Source organism: Arctopsyche grandis, chromosome 4 (assembly GCF_051622035.1).
Source record: "Arctopsyche grandis isolate Sample6627 chromosome 4, ASM5162203v2, whole genome shotgun sequence".
Taxonomy (NCBI): domain Eukaryota; kingdom Metazoa; phylum Arthropoda; class Insecta; order Trichoptera; family Hydropsychidae; genus Arctopsyche; species Arctopsyche grandis.
The window spans coordinates 12,556,113-12,577,318 of record NC_135358.1 but is presented as its reverse complement, the minus strand read 5'-3'; the positions used below and the strand labels follow the sequence as shown (position 1 = coordinate 12,577,318).

The 21,206-nt window shown below is 36.7% G+C and overlaps 2 protein-coding genes across 2 annotated transcripts in view; both read right to left on the bottom strand.

Moving 5' to 3' along the window:
- twin (CCR4-NOT transcription complex subunit 6-like twin) overlaps positions 1-21,206 on the bottom strand; it is a 96,627-nt gene that overhangs the window by 67,431 nt on the left and 7,990 nt on the right. The window lies entirely within an intron of this gene.
- On the bottom strand, positions 2,242-6,011 carry LOC143910586 (uncharacterized). Its single transcript, XM_077429119.1, has one exon. The coding sequence runs from the start codon at positions 5,704-5,706 to the stop codon at positions 3,970-3,972; it is 1,737 nt and encodes a 578-aa protein (XP_077285245.1). The 5' UTR covers positions 5,707-6,011; the 3' UTR covers positions 2,242-3,969.

Here is a 21,206-nt window from a genome sequence, read left to right as displayed (position 1 = left end):
GATGATGATGATGATATAAAATAAAGGTCTTAGTGATGCAAAGGAACAAATGCTATGTTCCTACTGTCAATGTTGGTGACACACTGTCCGTAGCGGTACATCAATATTTACAGTGCTTATTCATTGCTACGACAAACATGCTTAACCCTTCTCACTCAGACATGTTAAACAACAACACACATTATCAACGTTTGTAATTCAGAATTGAAAAAAATTAACTGTATATAAAGGTTTATCGTACGTTAAAAGATAAACAATCGCGATCTTTTAGCAACCGAAATGCGCATTTTACGACATTTCCTGATTAAATCGCATTTTAGGATCCATTCATTTTTATTTTATCAGTCTAATAATAAATTGTGATCGTAACGTTGTTGGTAATTTGAAAAAAAAATAAATAAACGCGTAAAATATGCGTTTAGAAAAAATTTCCTTACATTATAATTTGAAACACGTCAAAACAAAATTCTTTTGATACCTATGTATGTATATTAAAGTAAAAATGGCAAATTCATCGTTTTAAAACAAAAAAAAGTCGATGATAACAAAAAACAACAGGACATTTATCGCCCTCAAATAAACTAGTAAACAAAAATTAAAACGTTTCAATGACTTAACAAAATTTCATTGGTGTCTCGTAAATGGCTAAAAATCATACCTTGATACAAGTTAATTAATTAAAATTGCGTTTTTTAATTAATCATGATTAGTATTTACCTACAAAAATGAAAAAAAAACGAATTAATTAAAAATATTATATTCTCGTGGTTTTACCCGGCTTCGCTCGGTATTTGTAATATATACCGCTTAAACATAGCTAATCTAATAGTAAACATTCATTTGTATTTTATTAAATTTATTTGAATTGAAAAAAAAAAATTATTCAACGATATTGATATCATCGTCATATAAACTTTGATTTGTTTTCGATGCTCCCACCCAAACCTTAGATAGTTACAAAGTCTCTTTCGAAATTATATATTAGATCAGTACACACTGGTTAGGAAACTTTAAGGGATCGAAATCGAAAATTGCATTAGATTTTTTCGATTGTACAAACGTATGTTTATTGCTGCTGGCGAGATCTGGATTATTATAAAATACAGAAGGTAGACAAGAAACCACTGGTATAAACCATCTCATGACAATTCCATTGCATGGAATGTAAACATGTTTGATTTTATTAGGTATAATGTGTGTCGCTTTTTTTTCACACTTGTAAGCAGAAGTGAATTATTACGATAAAAAAATATGTATGTACACGCTTGTATGTACATACATACATCGAACAGATAACATCGGATTCAGTGTTGAAAACGGTATGAGAGGAAAAAATGCAATCCAACCGAGCGGATGGTCCACAACGGCCACCGTCACCGCCATGGTTGGCTACCCCTGCATTAGAGAGCCAGTGCTGCTGAGTGCAGTGAAAGCGCATCAATTAACGGGCCTCGACGGTAACGTTACACAGGCGCTCTCTCGCCTCTTCTGCCACTCGACCAGGTTTCTACCCCGAGGGCCCAAAACCAGAGACTGTCCTACTAATCTGGACCGAGCTCCTCTGTCCGATGTCCGTATGGGACTACCTCAACAAAGAAGAAATGTTGGACTGAATCTTCAAGCGGTCGAAAAGAATGAGTATTAAGTCGGATGCTGTTATACAACACAACATATAAAGATAAATAATAGACGCTGAAAACATCGCTTTGTAGAATCATTTATAGCGTAGTATGGACTGGAGGAAATAGAGAACAAACTGAAAGTCAAATAAAAGAAATGTATATAATAAAGAAGTTCGGTTGTATGGGGAGTATAAATTTCCTCTGTTTGAAAATCTCGTATTACAAAAGTGTCGAAAATACATGTACACAAATTTCATTGATTTTATTACCACTACAGTGACGTAGAGAAGAAGAAATAGAACACTAACGAAACGATTTCAATGATATTTCATGGCAAGAGAAAATCTTACAATTAAAAAAAACATAGTTAAGAGCAATTTTCTGGAAAGTGAATTACTTTTTTTATTACGCAATGTACGAAATCTATGGTTCGCATATAAGATGCATTACGGAGATAATGTAATTGAAAGCGAAATGGTTGAGTAATAATCTTTGAAATTCAACTGTAATTACCTTGTGATGATTTGGAAAAAAAATAGCAAAAGGAAACGGATAGGATGTGTATTATACATATATAGTACAAATTATATGGCAATTAAAAACAGCAAAGTTTGAACGAATCGATTTATTTTCAACAATTTCGGCGATCGTGTAAATCGCCTCTTAAAAAAACGATAAATAAAAAATAAAAATAATAAATAACTAAAAGTAAGACATCCCAAAATTATTAAAAACGTCTGAAAATATAATGAGGAGCCAATTTGAAAATAGTATTTCATTAACGTTCACAGACGGTATGTACGTATAAAAATATTCAAAAATGTGTGATACAAATTCAATACATAGAAGTTTAATTGGAATTTTGTATGCGTTAATTAAGTACAAATAATTGTTTTTGAATGTGAAGGCAAAAACGAAATTAATTGTCAAATTAATGCTCCCCTCTAGAAAAACCTTGTTTACAAACTAATAATGAATATAATAAAATAATTAATATATAGGTATAAATTTATGTACAAAGTGACAGTCATAAACGTGCGTACATTTGTTGGTGCAAGTCAGAAAATTGCATCATTCGATCCAACACAAAATAATAGCAACGGATACATTTTCATTTCACAATTTTAAAAACAATCAGGTATACCCGCCTTGTGGATATTTTGCAATAAATAACAATAAAAAAAAATGCGTATGCGTAGAATACAGCCTCTGTACGAGTTTATTTTTGTAATGAATCGTTAATAAAAATTTGTACGAAAAGGCTTCATAATAATACCACACCCGAATGTGAATTGTTAAATTAGAAAACTTTCTAACTGAAAAGAAGATCCAAGACCGTCACCGCTTTAAAATTAATTCACTGTAATAAATCCCCTATTAAAAGCCTTTCTCGAAAGAAAAGTTCGCTTTTGATCCAAGGCTGGTTTACCCTGTCATTTTTTTTCAAACTTTCTAAAATTCATCAAACATTCGTCACATCAAAAATACTGACACAAAATTGAAACGCGTCAACGAAAATGCATCCATCAAAAATAAAATGTCATTTGGGACACCCGTAGAGTACACAAAACATTAATAACTACTTATTATGTTTATAAGATCAAAAATGTCTAAGAAGCTCTATACATTCATGCTAAAAATTAATACCCAAAGGAGATCGTGCGTCGCGTTTTCAAACGCGATTACTTTTAGGAAAATTGGCTCGTTTCGAGTACACACAATAAATACAATCAGATTGCATTAACCATAAATGCAACAAGCCTCGTCTTAAAACGTCTCAAACGAATCGACGAAACGATTAACAAATCACAAATAAATTAAATCATCTGCACTCATCATAAACAGGCATATAAAGAGCAAATACAGAAGTATTGTTGATACATAGGTACTTCATAAATTATCACAATGTTAAAGTGCGTAAATCGCACCATGATTCAATGATGGAAAACGAGAGTAGGTACAAAATATGAAAAAGTGTTAAACTATTTAGCGCAATTCACTATTCAAAACACAGTATATACGTGTTATTTTTGATATGTTTACAACGACTTATATGCGTCAAGAATTCCACTGTGAAATGAAAATTGAATGCTCAATAAATTAAGCTTCTATCGATTAAAGGTAAATTTATCATCATGATAAAATCATTATGTAGTGAATTGAAAAAGAAAAATAATAGCACTACGATAGATTTTTTTGAACTACAGATTAAAATTATCTAGGCACTGTTTAGTTAAACTCTTCTTAGATCGCCGATCGAACGAGGTATGTTAGAAGCACTTTCAAGGTTGTCGAGATCGTTAACGCACGATGCGGTTCATTAGGTCGAAGGATAAACTTTTCTAATCTACTGGACAGCGACAGGTTGTGGTTCTTTCGACGGATCGCACTGAAAAACAGTAGCATCGTCACCTTCACCCTTATCATCCTCAGCGACAGAGTAGAATTTTATCTCGAGGTCGCGGTGTCCTCCAGGCGAGGTGACAATAGCCGGAGACACGTGGAGGCTGACTCCACGTGAGGGGAAGCACTTGAACAACAAGTCTGGCACGTGTTCGGGAGAAGGGGGTGTAGCAGCAGCCTTCCACTCGGGAGCGCCAAAAGTTTCCCGCGACTTGCTAGTCCTCCTTCCAGTTCCGATAGCGCCGAAACTCGACTTTGCATAGGTTGATTCGTTGTTGTTATCTTGTTCGCACGCTGCTGAAACATTTGGGTCGGAGCGATGCGGCGATACTTGTTTATCGTATCCAGATATGCGCAGATTCTCCACCGAGTGTCCAGGACAAGGTTCACTCCAGCTCCTCCTCAGCATCGAGTCCTTGTCCGCAAACGGATTGCCCGACTTCTCTTCCGAAGCGAAGTTCATTTCCGACGTGGTGAATAGGGAAGAGTAGCAGAATCGGTCAAAGTCCCACACCTGACCGGACGGGTCGCAGTATTTACACTGACACATCGTAGGGGAACATCTGCTGATGGCTTCGAACAGCGACGACGAATCGTCAGAGTCGTCCTCTACGTCGTCGGAAGTGTGTCGACTTTTGGTCGCGTTCAGCTGCGGTTGAGAAGATTTCTCGGTCGTACACGTCGATGAGTGCTTTCCTTCTGTTACACTTTCGTCTTGACTCGCCTTCTCCGGACTAAATTTGTACACATTATTCCTATTTATGTCCGTAGCTTCGTAGCACTCGTCTTTAGTCGCAGACTCCGACTTTGAATCGCCACCATATTGGGTCTTATCACCACCAGCACTGGGCGGCTTCCGATCCTTCTTTCTTCTCTTCCTCGGCTTGATAATGCGCGGTAAACAAGTTTCCGAGTTAGTAGAACCCGAGCTCTCATCACTGGTAACACTGAGAGAGTCGAGATTCAACACTTGATTGATACTCTGATTGGAGTTCGAGACGGCAACACTAGTTTGTTCTTTTTTACACTCGAAACCACCATCTCGGGGCAGTAGCAGCGTGTCGTGAAACTTTCTAATAACGAAATCGGCACTGGTGGGAGACCGAACATCGTTCGGGTTCGTCGTCGCCCTGTAACCGCTTTGACAAGGATTCTGTTTACGGTTGTTGTTGATGTTGTTGTTGTTGTTGTTATTATTATTGTTGTTGTTGTTGTTGTTGTTGTACCTCCTGGCGAGAATGAGAGGCGCGCCTTGGGTGTGTAGAGCGAGCCTAGACAGCGGCAAGTGTCCCTCTGCGTATTCGACGTTGCACGACCCATTTAAGATCTGTATGGGTTGTCTGTGGAAAGGTGGTGATAGGTTTTGAGGTGGGTAATTTGAGTGTGGTTTTCTGTTGCGCCTGGCGTTGGCTGTGGATATGAGAGGTACGCCAGTCCAGTTATTTTGGTTGGGGCAGAAGTTGGTGGGTGGGAAGAGGCCGTTAGCGGGTACGTATCCACCCTGGTAGAGGTTGGCTGGAGGTATGTAGTGGAGTTGTTTCTTCTTAGGAACCGTTTTGTTGTAGTTGTTGTAGTGTCGTTGTTCTTGGCGTTGGTTGTTGTTGTTGTTGTTGTTGGCAATGAGGTATCCTCCGACGTATCTGTCGACGTGTAGGGCGTCCGCCTGTGAGGCCGGGCTCATGTTGTTGGTGCATGTGTGGTGGTGCAGTGGAGTGTCTGCAGCCGCTTAACCCATATTAGAGCGAGGCGCATCCGGCGCTGCTGACCCAGTGGTCGCGTCCCGTTCACTTTCACGCGCCGCCGCTGCCGCTCCACAAACCACGCGGTTCCGAGACGAAATCACGTCGAGACGAAACTACGAAGGGGATGGTGCGAATGTGGGTCGGGATGTTGGGGCTGTGCCCCGAGGGGCGGTGGCGCTCGTGTGGCCCCCCCGGTCGCGGATACTGAGTTTCCGACGCGTGCGAACGCTTCGCTCGTCCGCAACGTAGTGTCGAGTGCCGGCGCGGTCGCAACGCCGACAACATGGCCTCACCTCTCCCTCCCCCTCTACATGATGCTCGGTCCCCTCCCCCCCCCCCCCCCATCGTCTCGAGTGGCCACAACAACGCGACGCTTTCCCGACGCACGTTGTCGGAAAACTCGAGGAAAATTTCTTACTGCAGAAGCGGTGGACCGAGCAAATTGTAATCGCACTGTGAACGAATTCTCATGTTCACTTATCAACATAAAACTACCGTGCACGGTAGGCGGTTAAACAACATAATACGAATACGTCGAATTATACAATTGAAAAATACTATCGCAGATTTTGTCAATGCTCTTTAAACTGTACACATAACCAACTTTTGGTCTTCGCTTGGATACCCCCCCCCCCATTTTATTACATACATACATACATACAGGGCTGACGAGGAGCTAGGAAAAAGTTCAAGGGCCGGACTACTTGAAGGGCTCCGTGTCGGGACGTTCGACTGACCGATGTTGATATTTTATATTATTCCACATAAAAACATTTATTTAATGATCCATACTTTATTTGTGTCCATGTGAAATCGGTACCATATAGGTATTTTTCTGGTAGTTCAGATTTTTCGCATAATAAAAATATATCTATAAGATCTATTTTTTTGTCTGTCATAGAAGCCCGGATTTTTTTTTCCAGGGCCAGGGATTCCTCTCGGCCACCATGTTTACATACAAACGTATGTATAATAAAGAAAATATTCATAATCTAATTGTGGCGGTTTACCTCTTGTATATGTTATTTTTGTTTGATTGTTATGCAAGGAGCTACTGCAGTATGACTTCTCACGGGCCATCATTAGAAAAAGAAGTAGATCCACTCGATGGAAGTGTGTATTTTGGTGCCTGCTCTTTTTGAGAATTCCTTCGAATATTCTGCACTTGTACAATTAGAAATATTGATATTTTGTATTTTTTACGAACCCATTGTCGATAAAATAACAATCGCGAAATTAAAACGAGTCACCTTATTCGCTATACTTTGTATAAAACGAGAATGACGCTTCGTAACAATAATATAATAACTATGCGAAAAAAGTATAAAATTGAACACGAAGAGCCATAAATGATCCAAGTAAACGAAACTATTGTTAAATATTCCAACAATATTTACGAAGAAAATGTACAAGATATGGTCCACAAGAGCTTCATAGTTCTACGTAAAAACAGCGGGTGAAACCAAATAGACAACTTTGGTGCAAAAAAGATACAAAATTTCAAATAGAATGTAGTTTTTCCATGTTGTATATAAATAAAACATTATTTACGAGAAACAAGTTAACCGGAAAATAAATCATCTTGAATAATCTTATTTATAATCCTTTACTGTTACAATTATTTACATCCTGAATAATCGATGAGTGATGCAAATAATGTATTCCGAAAATATATATTCACACTTTATCAATACTTTAATTTTGTATACATATAACGACAAGATTTCCAATATCATAATTATAATAATCGGATTAAATATTTATGGCATGAAATGAAAATCGAATTGATAGTATTAAATTTAATAAAAAGTGTAAAAAAATATCTCGATTTGAGCAAAATAAAATAAAACAAAGCAAATCATTTCGTTCTTACTAAAAAAAAATATACAGATAAAGTAAAAATATTGGCTACAACAAAAGTTTTAATAACCAAAAAATACGGATAAAACCTCAACACTTTGCTACAATTCATTTGCATCAAACACTCCATGGAACAAAGAGAAACCTTAAATGAACAGAATATTAATTTAAACGTTGACTTCTTTTCACAAACCCCGACTACTAAAACTGAACATCTTCAATGCGAAAATTCTCACGCTAACCACGTTCATCTCGCAGTACAAAACGTTTCAATTCCATTAAAACAAAACGCGGCGCAGATTTTAATTAATACTCTGCAGCAAACTACAGAATATTCTACTACGCTAAACTTTCACACAAGTGAAAGGTTGAATCTGCGTCAGACCGCCATGGCATGGCGTACGAATTAACGAGTCGTTACTTTACTATACGACCGAGCAAATTCAATCGTCGCCTGCTTTCGAGTACTTGCACACAAAAAACCAACTACCCAATTTAGATTGCATACTGAATTTATACACGAAGAGCGCATTAAAATATCATAAATCATCAACTAGAAAAAGAGAGATCGGACACGGACAAGAAAAGGTTCGTGGCGAGATCACATGCGTCTCCGAACAAAAACGATAACATTTAACCTAGACATACCTACATCCGATAAAAGTGATAATAGACAATTGTTGTAACGACTCGTCAGTGCGATGGGTCGAAGCCCGTCAATGCCCAACGAGAGGGTGTACCGTTAATTGAATACTAATGAAGAGGTCGACACAAACGGAATACCGAGCCGCGGATATGTCGACTCATATCTTTACATTCGGATCTCTGCATTGTAATGATGAAAACGTATGTATATAGATTGTTGCTCCAGTAATACAAAAGGAAAGCGCCCACGTATTATAAACGGTTTATTGGACGCTTATTATTCGCTATCGGCCAAAACGACCCACGTTACGCCATTACGCGCGCCAGGGGATATCTTCTCGCAAAAACAAAGAAATACAATAGTGGAAATGGAAAATCAACAATGCCACTTAGTGGGCGCCGCTACTAGATTTTCCGCTGTGGGAAAATGGTCTATAAACAATAATAGCACACTCAGTTGGGCAACGAGGTGGAAATTCGTCAAAAGTCAGCGTGAAGCGGAAACGATTCGCTTTCGATAGCTGTTAAAAAGTACTTTGAGAAACAATTTCAAATAGAACAAAACCAGAACGTCTTTGTTGAGAATTGGAGAATAATTCGATTGACTACGATGTGCCAGACACAAACCATCATTGTAACGAGTAAATAAGATCGAGATACGACCAGCGACGCCTTGAATACCAAGGCAACAAACGACATATGTCAAAATAAGTCAAGTTCGCATTAAAAGGTCAATATCCTGCGAGAATAACAGTTAGTGTATCAATCGACCCACGCCCGTTCGAGTTTTCTTTTAATGGTCTGAAAGAATTGACAGTTACGTTTTTCTAAGACAACATTCCACGTCAGTACAACGCCAGGACTATGTATATAATTTCAACTAGTAAGATACATATGTACATATACACATCAAATTGAGAACGTACTTACAAAGCGAGTTTTCGTATGCAAGCAGGCATGTACTTATAAAGTATATAGAGAAATTTGCTAGACTCCGAGGTGAAAGTGAGCAATGCAACACATTTTTTGTTGAAGAGTTAAATACGTTAATGATCCGATTCGTTCATTCGAAAATATCCATATAAAGAATTTACGTAAATGAAAGATTGTAATTCTGCGATTCACGTACGATACGTCACAATTTAAATGATTTTGCTCCAATAATTACACTAAATGCTCAATCGGTTACGCGACGTAGCGAAATATACAAACAGAGAAAATATAATATTAACCTGCATTTATTACCGCAAATGATGAAATTGGACCAAAAGCGGCACGAAGCGCGTGAATTAAGACCGGCTTTCGAGAATGATGATCGTGACGGTGCAGATTAGGGCGAACTAGAAATCTGTATGAATTGGGCTATGCATTATTACGTTTTCAACGATGTTTTATTGCGTGAATGACGACGTTCGTGTATTTAAGCGGTTTTAAGTTGAACCAAAAAGTTTTTGAATACAAACTGCGGGAAGCTACGAATTTTAAGCATTTTGAGACGCTTTGAGAATATTTTGTAAATTTACAACGTCATTCAAATTAAATACGCAACACGTTGAGCACTTTGTACTGGAAGAACTTTCGTAGAAATGACGTATGGAGAGTCATTGCACATGATGTATTTACACTTACATAAAAGATTACGCATAGATTGCTTTCTTTTAATTTTCTAAAAAAACTAAATGATATACCTACTCATCTCATGATTGATGATTTAACATAACAAACAAAACAATAAACAATTACACAAAATTTTTAATATTCATAATGTGATATCAACATTTTTTTATACTATATGTTCCAAATTTGAATCAATGCACTTGCGGTTGTGATAGAAAAACAGATAAGTTGTACGTGGAAAATATATAAAAAAAAATACACACAAATACCGCTATCTGTGTGTGCATTGAAAATGCATACATACATATGATTGAAAAGTGTGAGATAGATTTTGATAGCTATTTCATTATTCAAACATACAAAAAGCAATGGGAAAATCTTATACGTAGAAAAGTTTCAGACAATGAATAACCATTGTATGCCGACATTTGGAATCCGCCACTAGCGTAATGCATTCATTCGCCAACATAGAAAGCAGAATGGAAAATACAAAAAAAAATATAAATAAAATTAATAATTTTCACGAGCTACTATAGAATTTAAACGCACAAAGGAAAAGAAAGTGTCATTTGTGAACGAGCATCAAAACGATATTGACGAAAAAGTACTTACGGAAAACACACACACACGCACATAAATGCGCGCTTATTTCACTTTCTAGCAATCTGATGATGTTTTGTATTATGTATTTTTTAACTTTCGTGTGTTTTCCAACATGCACGTAAGGAAAAACAAATACGTCTAATATACATCTAAGATAGCTCTTGATAAGTTATTTGTTTGACCTCATAAGTCATTCGCGGCGGGTGCCACGGTCCCGTGAAGAGAGAAAATATCAAAGAATCAGACGGTCGGTTTTTGTTTGATGGATGTTCCCCGAGCCGTAAACTGTTCGTGTGCTACATAAGAAAAAGGATGGCGTTAGTGACGGGTATCGTTCGTAATGAAGTTATTTATTATATATATATATAGGCGTAGAACGAGCAGCACAAAGTCAGAGTCCATCATCAGATCGGAATATCAATCAAAGAGTAGATATACACGCACGGGCCGACGGAATAATTAATCATACATACATGAAATCCCATACCACTTTAGATTCATAAATTTCAAACAAAACCCAAGAAATAAACGCCGAAAACGCGATAAATGAGTCGACCCGCGAATAAACCACATCTCTTAGGATGTAGTTGTATACATATGTATAGGAATACTTACATATGTATAAGATGACACACTTGAAATAAGTATAGATTCGACCAAAAAGTGAGTGACCCAACACTTGGATGAAGTAATTGATAGTTGCTTGATCAATATGTATTTTTCCAAGCTAAAAATATATTAGGACGCATTACGCATAAACGTACATATGTACGTATGTATGTAGATTTCCAGAAAGTTACTGTGTTGGTACTTCACTCTTCTATACTTCTTTATGCTGATGACACAAAATTATATTATATATTCAGAATCTTGGTGTAATTCTTAATAATAAACTCGATTACTTTGAACAAATTTCCTTCATTACAAATAAAGCATATCAATCGCTTGGATTCCTACTCCGTTCAACTAAACCCTTTAATGATCCTCATGTACATAAATTACTTTATTTTTCCCTTGTAAGATCTCACCTTGAATTTGCCTCAATTATCTGGTCACCTTTTTATATATCCCATATTAATTGAATTGAAAAAGTCCAATTAAAATTTATCAAATCCTTACGCTACCGTTTTCTATCTACACCCATACTACTGTTCCCGATATTTTAAAATTCCTATATTTTAACAATCTTTGTCAGGCAACGACTCACTAATGCTACATTTCTTTTTAAGCTCCTAAATGGTTTCCTTGATTATCCCGATTTACTGAGTAAGGTTTGTTTCAGGATCCCAGTTAGGTATTCTAGACACGTTGCATTCTTTTCACTTGATCCTTTCAAAACCAATTCCCTAAAATATTCCTATCTAGTGTGTTTGTCGTATGTTTAACGGGGAGCTGAATGACGTTGATCTATTCGGTATTTCCATGGATCAATTCAGGACTCCCATCAGGAGAGTTGATTGATTGATCATTTTATATTTCTATTATATAATATTTATCCAATATTATATCACTTTATGTTTAGTCATGCCCTGTTCTATTTGGTCATGTTTTAGTTTTTATTATTTTCTTGGTTTAGTTTTTATTCTATAATTGGGCTCAGATATTATTTTATTTTGTTACATTTATTCTTTATTTTTATACATTTCTACATCTGTTGTCTGTTGATTTTTCAATAAATAAATACTTTTATATACAATACGGTGCTCACTAACCACATTCTCTGTTAGCTGGAGCTAGAAGAGAACGCTACTAAACGTCGATATTTACGACTAATATGCATTACGAATCGACGCCCTTAAAAGGTTACGACACATTGTTTCAATTATGTATGAAAGACCGCCTTGTCGCTTTCGTTAACGTCCCGCATTGTCTTCTAAAACGAAATTCAAAAGCGACAGAACGCTTTCGCTCATACTAATTCGAACAAACGTCAAGGTGGAATACCCGGCCTGACGATGACGCTATCAACAAACAAACGTCAGTCAAAAATATCGAAATTGTATAATATAATTAAAGCTATGTTATGCGAACGAACCGTGCGACATCTGCTGCACCGTGCATCGGTGTTCAGTCGACAAACGAGTTGAAGAGTGGTCGTTCTGAGGAGGCGGATCTGATTCTTGAGTTGGCCTACTTTACCAGACTCAAACGGTGGACCCGGCAGTCGTTAAGACGTGGTAGGCATCAAGTCATACTGACCCGTTTAAGTTCAGCGTAACGATACAAGAAAGTAAAACCGTACGTTCGAGGAAATTAGCAGTGAAGAACAATGTACATATGTACATGAACATAACGGGTATTAAAATTCTGTAAAAATATCAAAATTTCACTTACCCTTATCGCATGCATGCAATTTGAATAAATGGCGAGGCAAAAAAAAAACACTTACCTGAAACAATAAAAATGCTATTCAAAACACGACATATACATATTTTCGACAGTAGCAAATATTTATGATAATATATGCGTGTAGTAATTTTATATCGAATGTTTTGTTTGTATTGTGGAGAATTTTTTTCTTCAGTGTGTACAAATATTTATTTTCCGTTAGCAAATAAACGGGTGGGCGATATATAAATCACGTATGTCGCATTACGGCCGAGATGTGTTATTACCAATTTGCCTTTTTTTTTCGATGAAGTAGGTCGCAAAAGTGGAAAAAAGACGCAATTTATTTTCGGCATGAAATTTTCTTTCAAAACGACAAAAGTAACAAAGGATTCTGATTTTTCACCTTCGACAGGTGAAAAATGCGTACGGGGATATTTATATGGAGCGTCCGAAATTGGCGATGTGTCAACGCATTTGACTCAGTGTGAAATTTGCAAAGAAAGTCTCGCGAGAATCCGCGACGACAGAAAGACGATTTGCAATATCGCAGCGATGAATAATACATTTATCCAATAAAACGCGTCATGGGTTCACTTCTGCCGTTTCGAATTAAAAAAATATTTTATATTATCAGCGTTGGAAACACTTCATTTTGCATAAATAAAATCCAAAGATCTATTCGGTGATGAATTTCATTTCAATATTTTTTTATAATTAAAATTACGTAATTCAACTTTTTAAACGAGCATTAATTAATTTTAGAAATACTACTCATGATCATTTTCGAATATAATATCGCGCAAGTTTTAGTTAAAGCTTACAACATTGCATATCTACCAGACAATGTATAAACTCACCCGCATGTGCCAGTTAAATCTTTCGAACAAGATTTCTCAAACGAGCAAGCTTGACAACTAACCTAATCGCGAGCGAGTTAAACAGCTATCCTAAAACACATTACACAATTTGAATAGTTAAGAATTAATAAATAAAAGAAAAAATATTTTCAATTTCATTGCAAAAAAATATACAAAAGTACGATTCCTCGAAAACGTTATTCATTTTACAGTATTACTGTTTTAACAATAATACACGTATATATGTTTCGCTCACGTCTGACAACCGCACGTGCACTCGTGATCATTTTATGTTCGTGAATAATTTAACTGACTATATAATTAATTTATCCATTGACTCGTAAATGTCTATTCATTAAAAAAATCTATATAGCACAATCCATACAAAGTGTATAGGCTTGAAACGTATCCCCAATCAAAGCAAAAAGATTTAAATATAAAACAATCACATATCTTACGTAACGCACATATGTACATACATGCATACGTATGCAAGTCATTAAAGAAAATTAAAAAACTTTCAGTCATGATTCGTCGAATTCTAAACAGTGCGACATAATGGCAATTGTCGACAACAAAACCGGCGACGGCTTTCAAAGCCTCTGAACGAAAGAGAAATAATGGAGAAAGTAACAGCCGAAGAGTTCGCGTTTACGGTCAAGCGACAAGGATACGCATACAAATTAGCATCGGCGCGTGACGGCCAACCGGATAAAAAGAAATTAAAATATACGTATACCACCATTTATTATGACCGCGAACGGATAAGATTCGCGAAGGAAATGGCTTGAAAAACCGGGCCCGGAGTCTCGACCTGGATCGGTTCGGTTCCGTTCCGTCGATTTTGGCGAGGGGGAAAGAAAACCGACAGCCAACTTACCGGTAGCATCTTCTCACATTATCAAATGGTCTTTTCGCGACTAAATTCAATTGTGGACGGTTCGTCAAGGTCGCATGGTATGAAAATCTAGTGAGGAGAATCACCTCATTATCATAGAACTCTATACGCGTCGTGTGACACAAGAGAGATGACCGTTTTTGTCTTCCGTCCGTACGTCTTTTTTTTTTTTTACACACTTCGCCCGGTGCCATCGCCTTCTGAATACGAAACACAAAGGTGAAGGTCAACGAGATAATTCACTGCGAAAACACATCTTCAGTCTGTGACAGACGAAAAAATGCTAATTGTTACGCTAAAACTTAAATAAGTACATACTGTACCAAAACACGCATGCACAAATTTAGTATGCAATTCACGGCATGGTCTAACTTTCACGTCCAGACGGCGAGCAAGGGCTAGGCTGTCACGGTTCACGGTCTCGTTTCCTGTCCAAAACCAACATTTACGGTAAAAGAGCACGCGATCTCCCCTCCGACTGATAAACATTAAAAAAAAAAACAAGGATTCGCTATCAAAAGCAGAACGAAAATTGTTCGACCCAGTGTTGTATTTAGAATACCACGAAAAAAGATGAATTCACTAATGCATTATAAAACATAGACCACACTAGACACCACTGGACTCCAGCAACGCAGAGCAGCCAAATGTTGTTTGAATGATTTATTTTAAGTTTGGACCATTGTGGCATTACAGGAATTCCTAATGCGCCACAATGGTTAAGAAACAAAATAATAACTATATAAATTAGAGATGACAAAAATAAAAATATAATGATATAGAACGCACTACGAGTGGCGTGACACTCCGGATCAAAGTTGCCTTTTGTACCAACTCTGATGTGCTGCGCTGCGTCGCTGCAGCGCACTGTCGCCTAGTGCGGTCAGACCTTAAGATTTCAGAAATGGAACATGCTCATCCTATGTATATTATTAAACGGTGACACGACGAAACGACTACGGACAAAACGTCTAAAGACAAAATGTTAACGTGACCAAATCGTTACGGAGAAAATGATTGATAAAATTAAATGATAACGCGTCATACATAAAACATTCATACGTTGAAAACGATTTTTTTAATAAGAAAACCGTACATCGTAAATAATACAAAATATGATAATAATTCTCGTATTCTTCGTTTTGTGTATAAACATTATGTCCGTGATCATTGTGTCGTGAACGTCGTGTCGTTAGACGTTTTGAAACAAATTCCGTAGTTCCGTAGACGTTTCGTCGTGGAATCATTTCAAATAAATCACATGTTTGTCAAGAAAAGCTCAGTCTTCCCGATATTGGATTAATCTGAATAAAAGATAGATAAACCAACTCATCATACACAATATGAAAAATTTGTCCTACATGCAAGGTAATGAAATAAATTCTTATAATCAAAAATCGAATTGTCTATAGCGTTCGTCGAATTTCGTTAACGCCTCCTATGGACCATACAAAGCCATTTCTTATACACACGAATATCATCTGTAACTTGATGCAACATGATTTGTATCCATGCAAATTACATTTGAAAAACTAATAATTCATACATGTATGTTGGTAATTTTTCTTAATTAAAAATGCAGGCTTGTTTAAAATCAATCTTCACAGTTTTTAAATCCAATTAAAAGTTAAAATTATAAAATACCTGCTTAAAGGAAAAACATTCTACAGGAAGTATGGATGACAATACCTTTTTAAATAAAAAAGACCGCAGCATTCGATTCCGAAATATACCCGTGGGATAAAAAGTATCCTCACCGATCTCTGTATGTAAGGCATTTAAGTTTATTTTCTCGCAGTGTATCTATCGGCCGCCGCAACAGACATTTTTTACACACAGCAATAGGAAAATCTTAGATTTCGTGACTGGCTACTTACGTGATCGGAACCAATTGAAAAATTTAAATACCGACATCAGTTATGTATATTAATGGCACGTATCGTTTAATCAGAGAATTAATATATAATAAATTACATAAAAAAGTAAGACACGTGTACACTACACGTCTGTTATTTTATTATTAAGTGTAATAATAAAATAACAGACGTCAAGACGTAACTCGTCAGTAATTCACAACCTGGCCACGGAATACAGAATCGTAAACATATATAATTTACTTTCGATTCGGATTCGGGTATTGTGCGATCAAAGTTTCAGCCCCGTGAAGTCACTGAATACTATTGCACTGTGGTAGGTATAAGTTGCATTAAATATTTAAAGGCCAATTACGACTATGGTGTATACAAAAAAATTAGGCCACAAAAAACGAACGAGAGTGCTTGGTAATTATTTAGAACTAATGATTATTTTCAGTTATTACTTTTTCTATATACGTAGTAACAATATATGAAGTTTTGTGATCATGCGAAAATTCAAACTCGAGATTTTGACTGATTCGAACTCAAAATCGGCCACTGATCACGTTTTCATGATCTCGAAAAAAAATGAGTGCGTGTCTGTGTGTCAGTGGATTTTTATTTATATAGGGGCTTTTCAAAAGTGACTAAGTTAACAAAAATGTTATTCATCAATAAAATAAAATTTTATTTATTGTAGAAACATTTAGTTTATTTCGAATCGCTTCCTTTTTAAGACGAGAAAAAAATAACGCATTTTCCATTTTCATGATGATTTAATACATTATTTTTGTAAAAGCGACGAAGTACCTATGTTATTAGAATTTAAATAATTCAACCACGGAAAAAAGAACGCTTTTGAGCCATCGGCATTTAAAACCTTATAGATAAATTATTATTTCGAACTTGAATAACCTCCATAAAAAAAGCTTGCACTTTCACTATTTCTAATTAAAGGTACAAATACTCGGTGGTTAGCGTATTTTGAGATCTTGGGTCTGAGACTTGGTTAAGTTTCAATTAAAATGAAAAACGATGTATGAATCCAAGTATTTTTGCGGAGATACCTACTAGGTAGATTTGGATATTTCTAACTACAAGTCGATCGTATCCTATCACAGTGTGCCAATTTAAGGGCAAGCCTTGATTTGGGGCATGGCACTGTGGTAAAAATTAAATAAAAAATCAATAAGCATGTAATAATTTACCAGGATAACAGTGGTGAAATAGGTAAATATGAGAGGTGACGATAAAATTTTATAAACTCTTCTTTTGTTTTAATGAACAGCCTATAATTTGACTAAATGTTCCGAGGTTTCGCAAAGGCATTTTTCCTGCATCCTCTATCGCATGACAAACCGTACAAAAAATCAAATATGCCAAGACGCCCGTTAATCAAAGAAAAAAAAAGAATAACTTCCAACCCATAGTTATTCTTCATACGATTAATTGGTTCACATTATACAAACGGTATTTGCGTACTACGTCATTCGGCATCGTGTTGCACGATAGGTCACGATACACATATTCTTAGTGCATTTCGGGTATACAAAACCCGTAGATTTGGAGCACGTTACTAACACAGTAGCCGCATTACGGAGCATCGTGGTAAAAAAAATCTCATTGTTGTGCTGTGATCGAGTTTCGGTTATTAAGACAAAGGCGCCCAGCCCAGAAGCGGTTTTTATCAGGCGCCTCATCTTGGCGTTGGCGCTTCCTCTTCCGGCGACTGGCCAGCTCCACGGGCCGTTCGCCAAAAATGGAGTTCCTCGACCTGCAAATTTTCCACCTCCCCTCGTCCCGTATCCAATGGCCCCCTCGGGAGCGAGGAGAATCGGAGATTTCCGCCTATCGACGGATTCGAGTGCGACGAATAATAAGGATGAATCCGCCGTATCCACAGATCGAGTGTAATGTACAGGCGTGTCCGTAAGTGATGTTGGCGCGGATGCGACTCTCGACCGATTTCCACTGACTTTTTACCGCAGTCGACGGTTATGTGGAGCGACGGCATACTTTCGCGAGTCGCTCGAATCCGGCGACTCGTTTTCTCCGGGCAAATGCACTCGCATTTACGGTTTTTCGATAAGCATTTTTTTATTTATTTTAATTTAATACACACATTTTAGATACAATTTTGGGATCCGAACACTCGGACGTGTTGCCGTAAATAGCGGATGATCATTAGCGTGACCAACTTGAAGAGTCAATGAGGGACGAGGTGAAGTATTGACTCGTGAAGTTTTTTTTTATACGCAAGTACATATATAAAAAGCAATCTAGTTTTTTTCATCTAATGAATATAGTAATATATTTTATAGGGCGGAATAATTAATCAATTGCGACTCAGAATCGTTACGAATATAACGGCATATTAAAAAAATTATCTTCATATCTATTTTGAAGTTGCACTGAATCAACTAGTATTGGGGAGACCATACTACCCGTTTTGGCCAGGATCGTATAATCGGGGAAAATAATAATCGTTTTGTATTATTATTTCCATCATAATTATTTTTAAATAACTGTAAATACAATATTTATATTGTATAATTTTTTTTATTTTGTTTTCATTTTCTTTTTTTAAAGAAATGTACGTTCTAGTAAAAATGATATTACAAGAGTAGTCTCGTAATATAATTTTTACTAGAACGTACATTTCGAACGTAATTAAAACGAGAATATCTTTTTGGAAAATTTTGTATTTTTGTTGTTAATTTTACATTTACAGGCTTCAGATAAAAAAAAATCAGCCTGCGTCGCATGAGCAACAGATATTATCTTGTTTCTATTTTCCTTGTAATTCCTTATAAAAAACTGTAATTCCTCGACAATATTAATGTTCATTTGAGGAAAAAGTTTTGCACGTGCAACACATTTTTTGCGGATCGTCCCGTTTCTAGTCCTGGGAAATGTGATCACCCTAACTAGGATGTACATTGATTCATAGAGTAGGGGTAGGCCTTTATTAATAAAACCCCAACAAAAGGTTTATTTTTAAGCTAAAGTACTAATTTCCTCATATAGTGTCATTGAGTTCGAAAGCCATTTTTATATACATTCAACAAAATTTGTAATTAAATTATTGAAAAAAAAAACCGATGCAAAATTTTATACACCAACGGGAAGGTCCAAATTGGGCTATTCTCAAAATCTGGCACACGCAAACACACTGTTTTACTTCACATCGAAAGAAATTACGAAAACTTTCACACTAAATCTATTGTTCGTCCGACTTACAGTTACGGCAAATATTGATTCTGTCTGAAACGATATGAGGGAGTTTTTTCGTAATAGAACTGAAATTAACATAATGATACAGCGTCCCGTTACATGAAATTCAATATGGCGCGAGTATCGATATACGGAAGATGCGACGACGACGACGATGATGATGTGAACGGTATCCGATACATTTAACCACGTGTGGAGTAAATCATTGTGCAATCGCAAGAATGACAACCGAGCTGTAAGTTCAAAGCCACAATACACATAGCCTCGATATGCATATGTATACATATTATGAAATCGGAATACATTAACACAAATTGACAGCACCCTTACTAAGTTGAAACGTGGCGAATATGGCAAAGACTGCTTATTATTGAGATACATTCACAACGCTGATTTGTATGTACTAGCCTAGAAACGTACATAGTCTATTACCACGCTAAATATTTCGTAATTTATGTTAATAGCGAGTGTTTTTTTTAAATACCCGCACAATGCTCATAGAGTTGAGCGTGCTTACGCACTCAACACAAGTTTCGATTTCGACGGAAACGTGCGTACCATCATTGGTTTTACTGCTTCGTATTGACTCTGGGTACCACCACCACTCGATACCGTTCTCCTTTTCTCGAGAGACACTCAAGTATCGCGAAGTACACATCTCGAATCGTCCAATACGAAACGAGACGACCCAAAAAATAATAAAAATAATAACAAGGAGATTTCGAAATATGATTCGGCGACGAACGACGGTCGTTATCTCGAGGTGTCGTCGTGTCCGAACCGCAGCTTCAATTTTCCAAGTACAGTTTGGTTGCGAGCGGAAGACAAAAAAATTGTACCGAAGGAGGGAGAGCGCACACGTATGGGTATATAATATTCTTCGTGAGCCGAGTGTGCCAAATATGAAAGCGGCGACTTTCTAATGGCCCCGATAATGTGCAAATTAATGTGAGCAGATGCTCTCGACTCGAAGAAATTGACCGTGAACAATGATTGAGCGGTGCACCGAAACGTGCGAAAATGCCGCTCATCTACGGACGTGTCAGAAGAAGATTTTCCGGAAGATGCGCGAAGATCGTGCACGCGGGATATTTGAGGATTTAAATTGCGGCATCCAAAAACAGCCTTCGAACTCGCGCATTTGAATGGATGACTTGGAGGGAAAAAAATTAAGAGAACAAAAAAAAACAAAAAGCGCGGATTGCTCACACGAAATCCAGTGATTAATTGAGACTATTCATCATAGATCGTAGAATAATTGCTCTCGTTACACGGGAATTAGACAAACTAAGATCTTGAGTCACCGATATATAAAAGGAGTTTCAAATGAGAGCGAGATCCTGGACTGTGATGATCTTATAAACAGTATAAAAAAAAAATGCAAATAATTGAAGCACATAGAGAATATCATTATGGCAAGTTTATAATATGATTATAATAATTTTAAAGAGGTTTACTTTATACGTTTTTTCGTAATTGTATCTTTATACTAACAAAATTAATGATAAAATAATATTAGCACAAAACTAAAGTACGCT

Excerpts from the sequence above, each read along its gene's own strand:
- LOC143910586 (XM_077429119.1), bottom strand. The coding sequence starts at position 5,706 with ATGAGCCCGGCCTCACAGGCGGACGCCCTACACGTCGACAGATACGTC.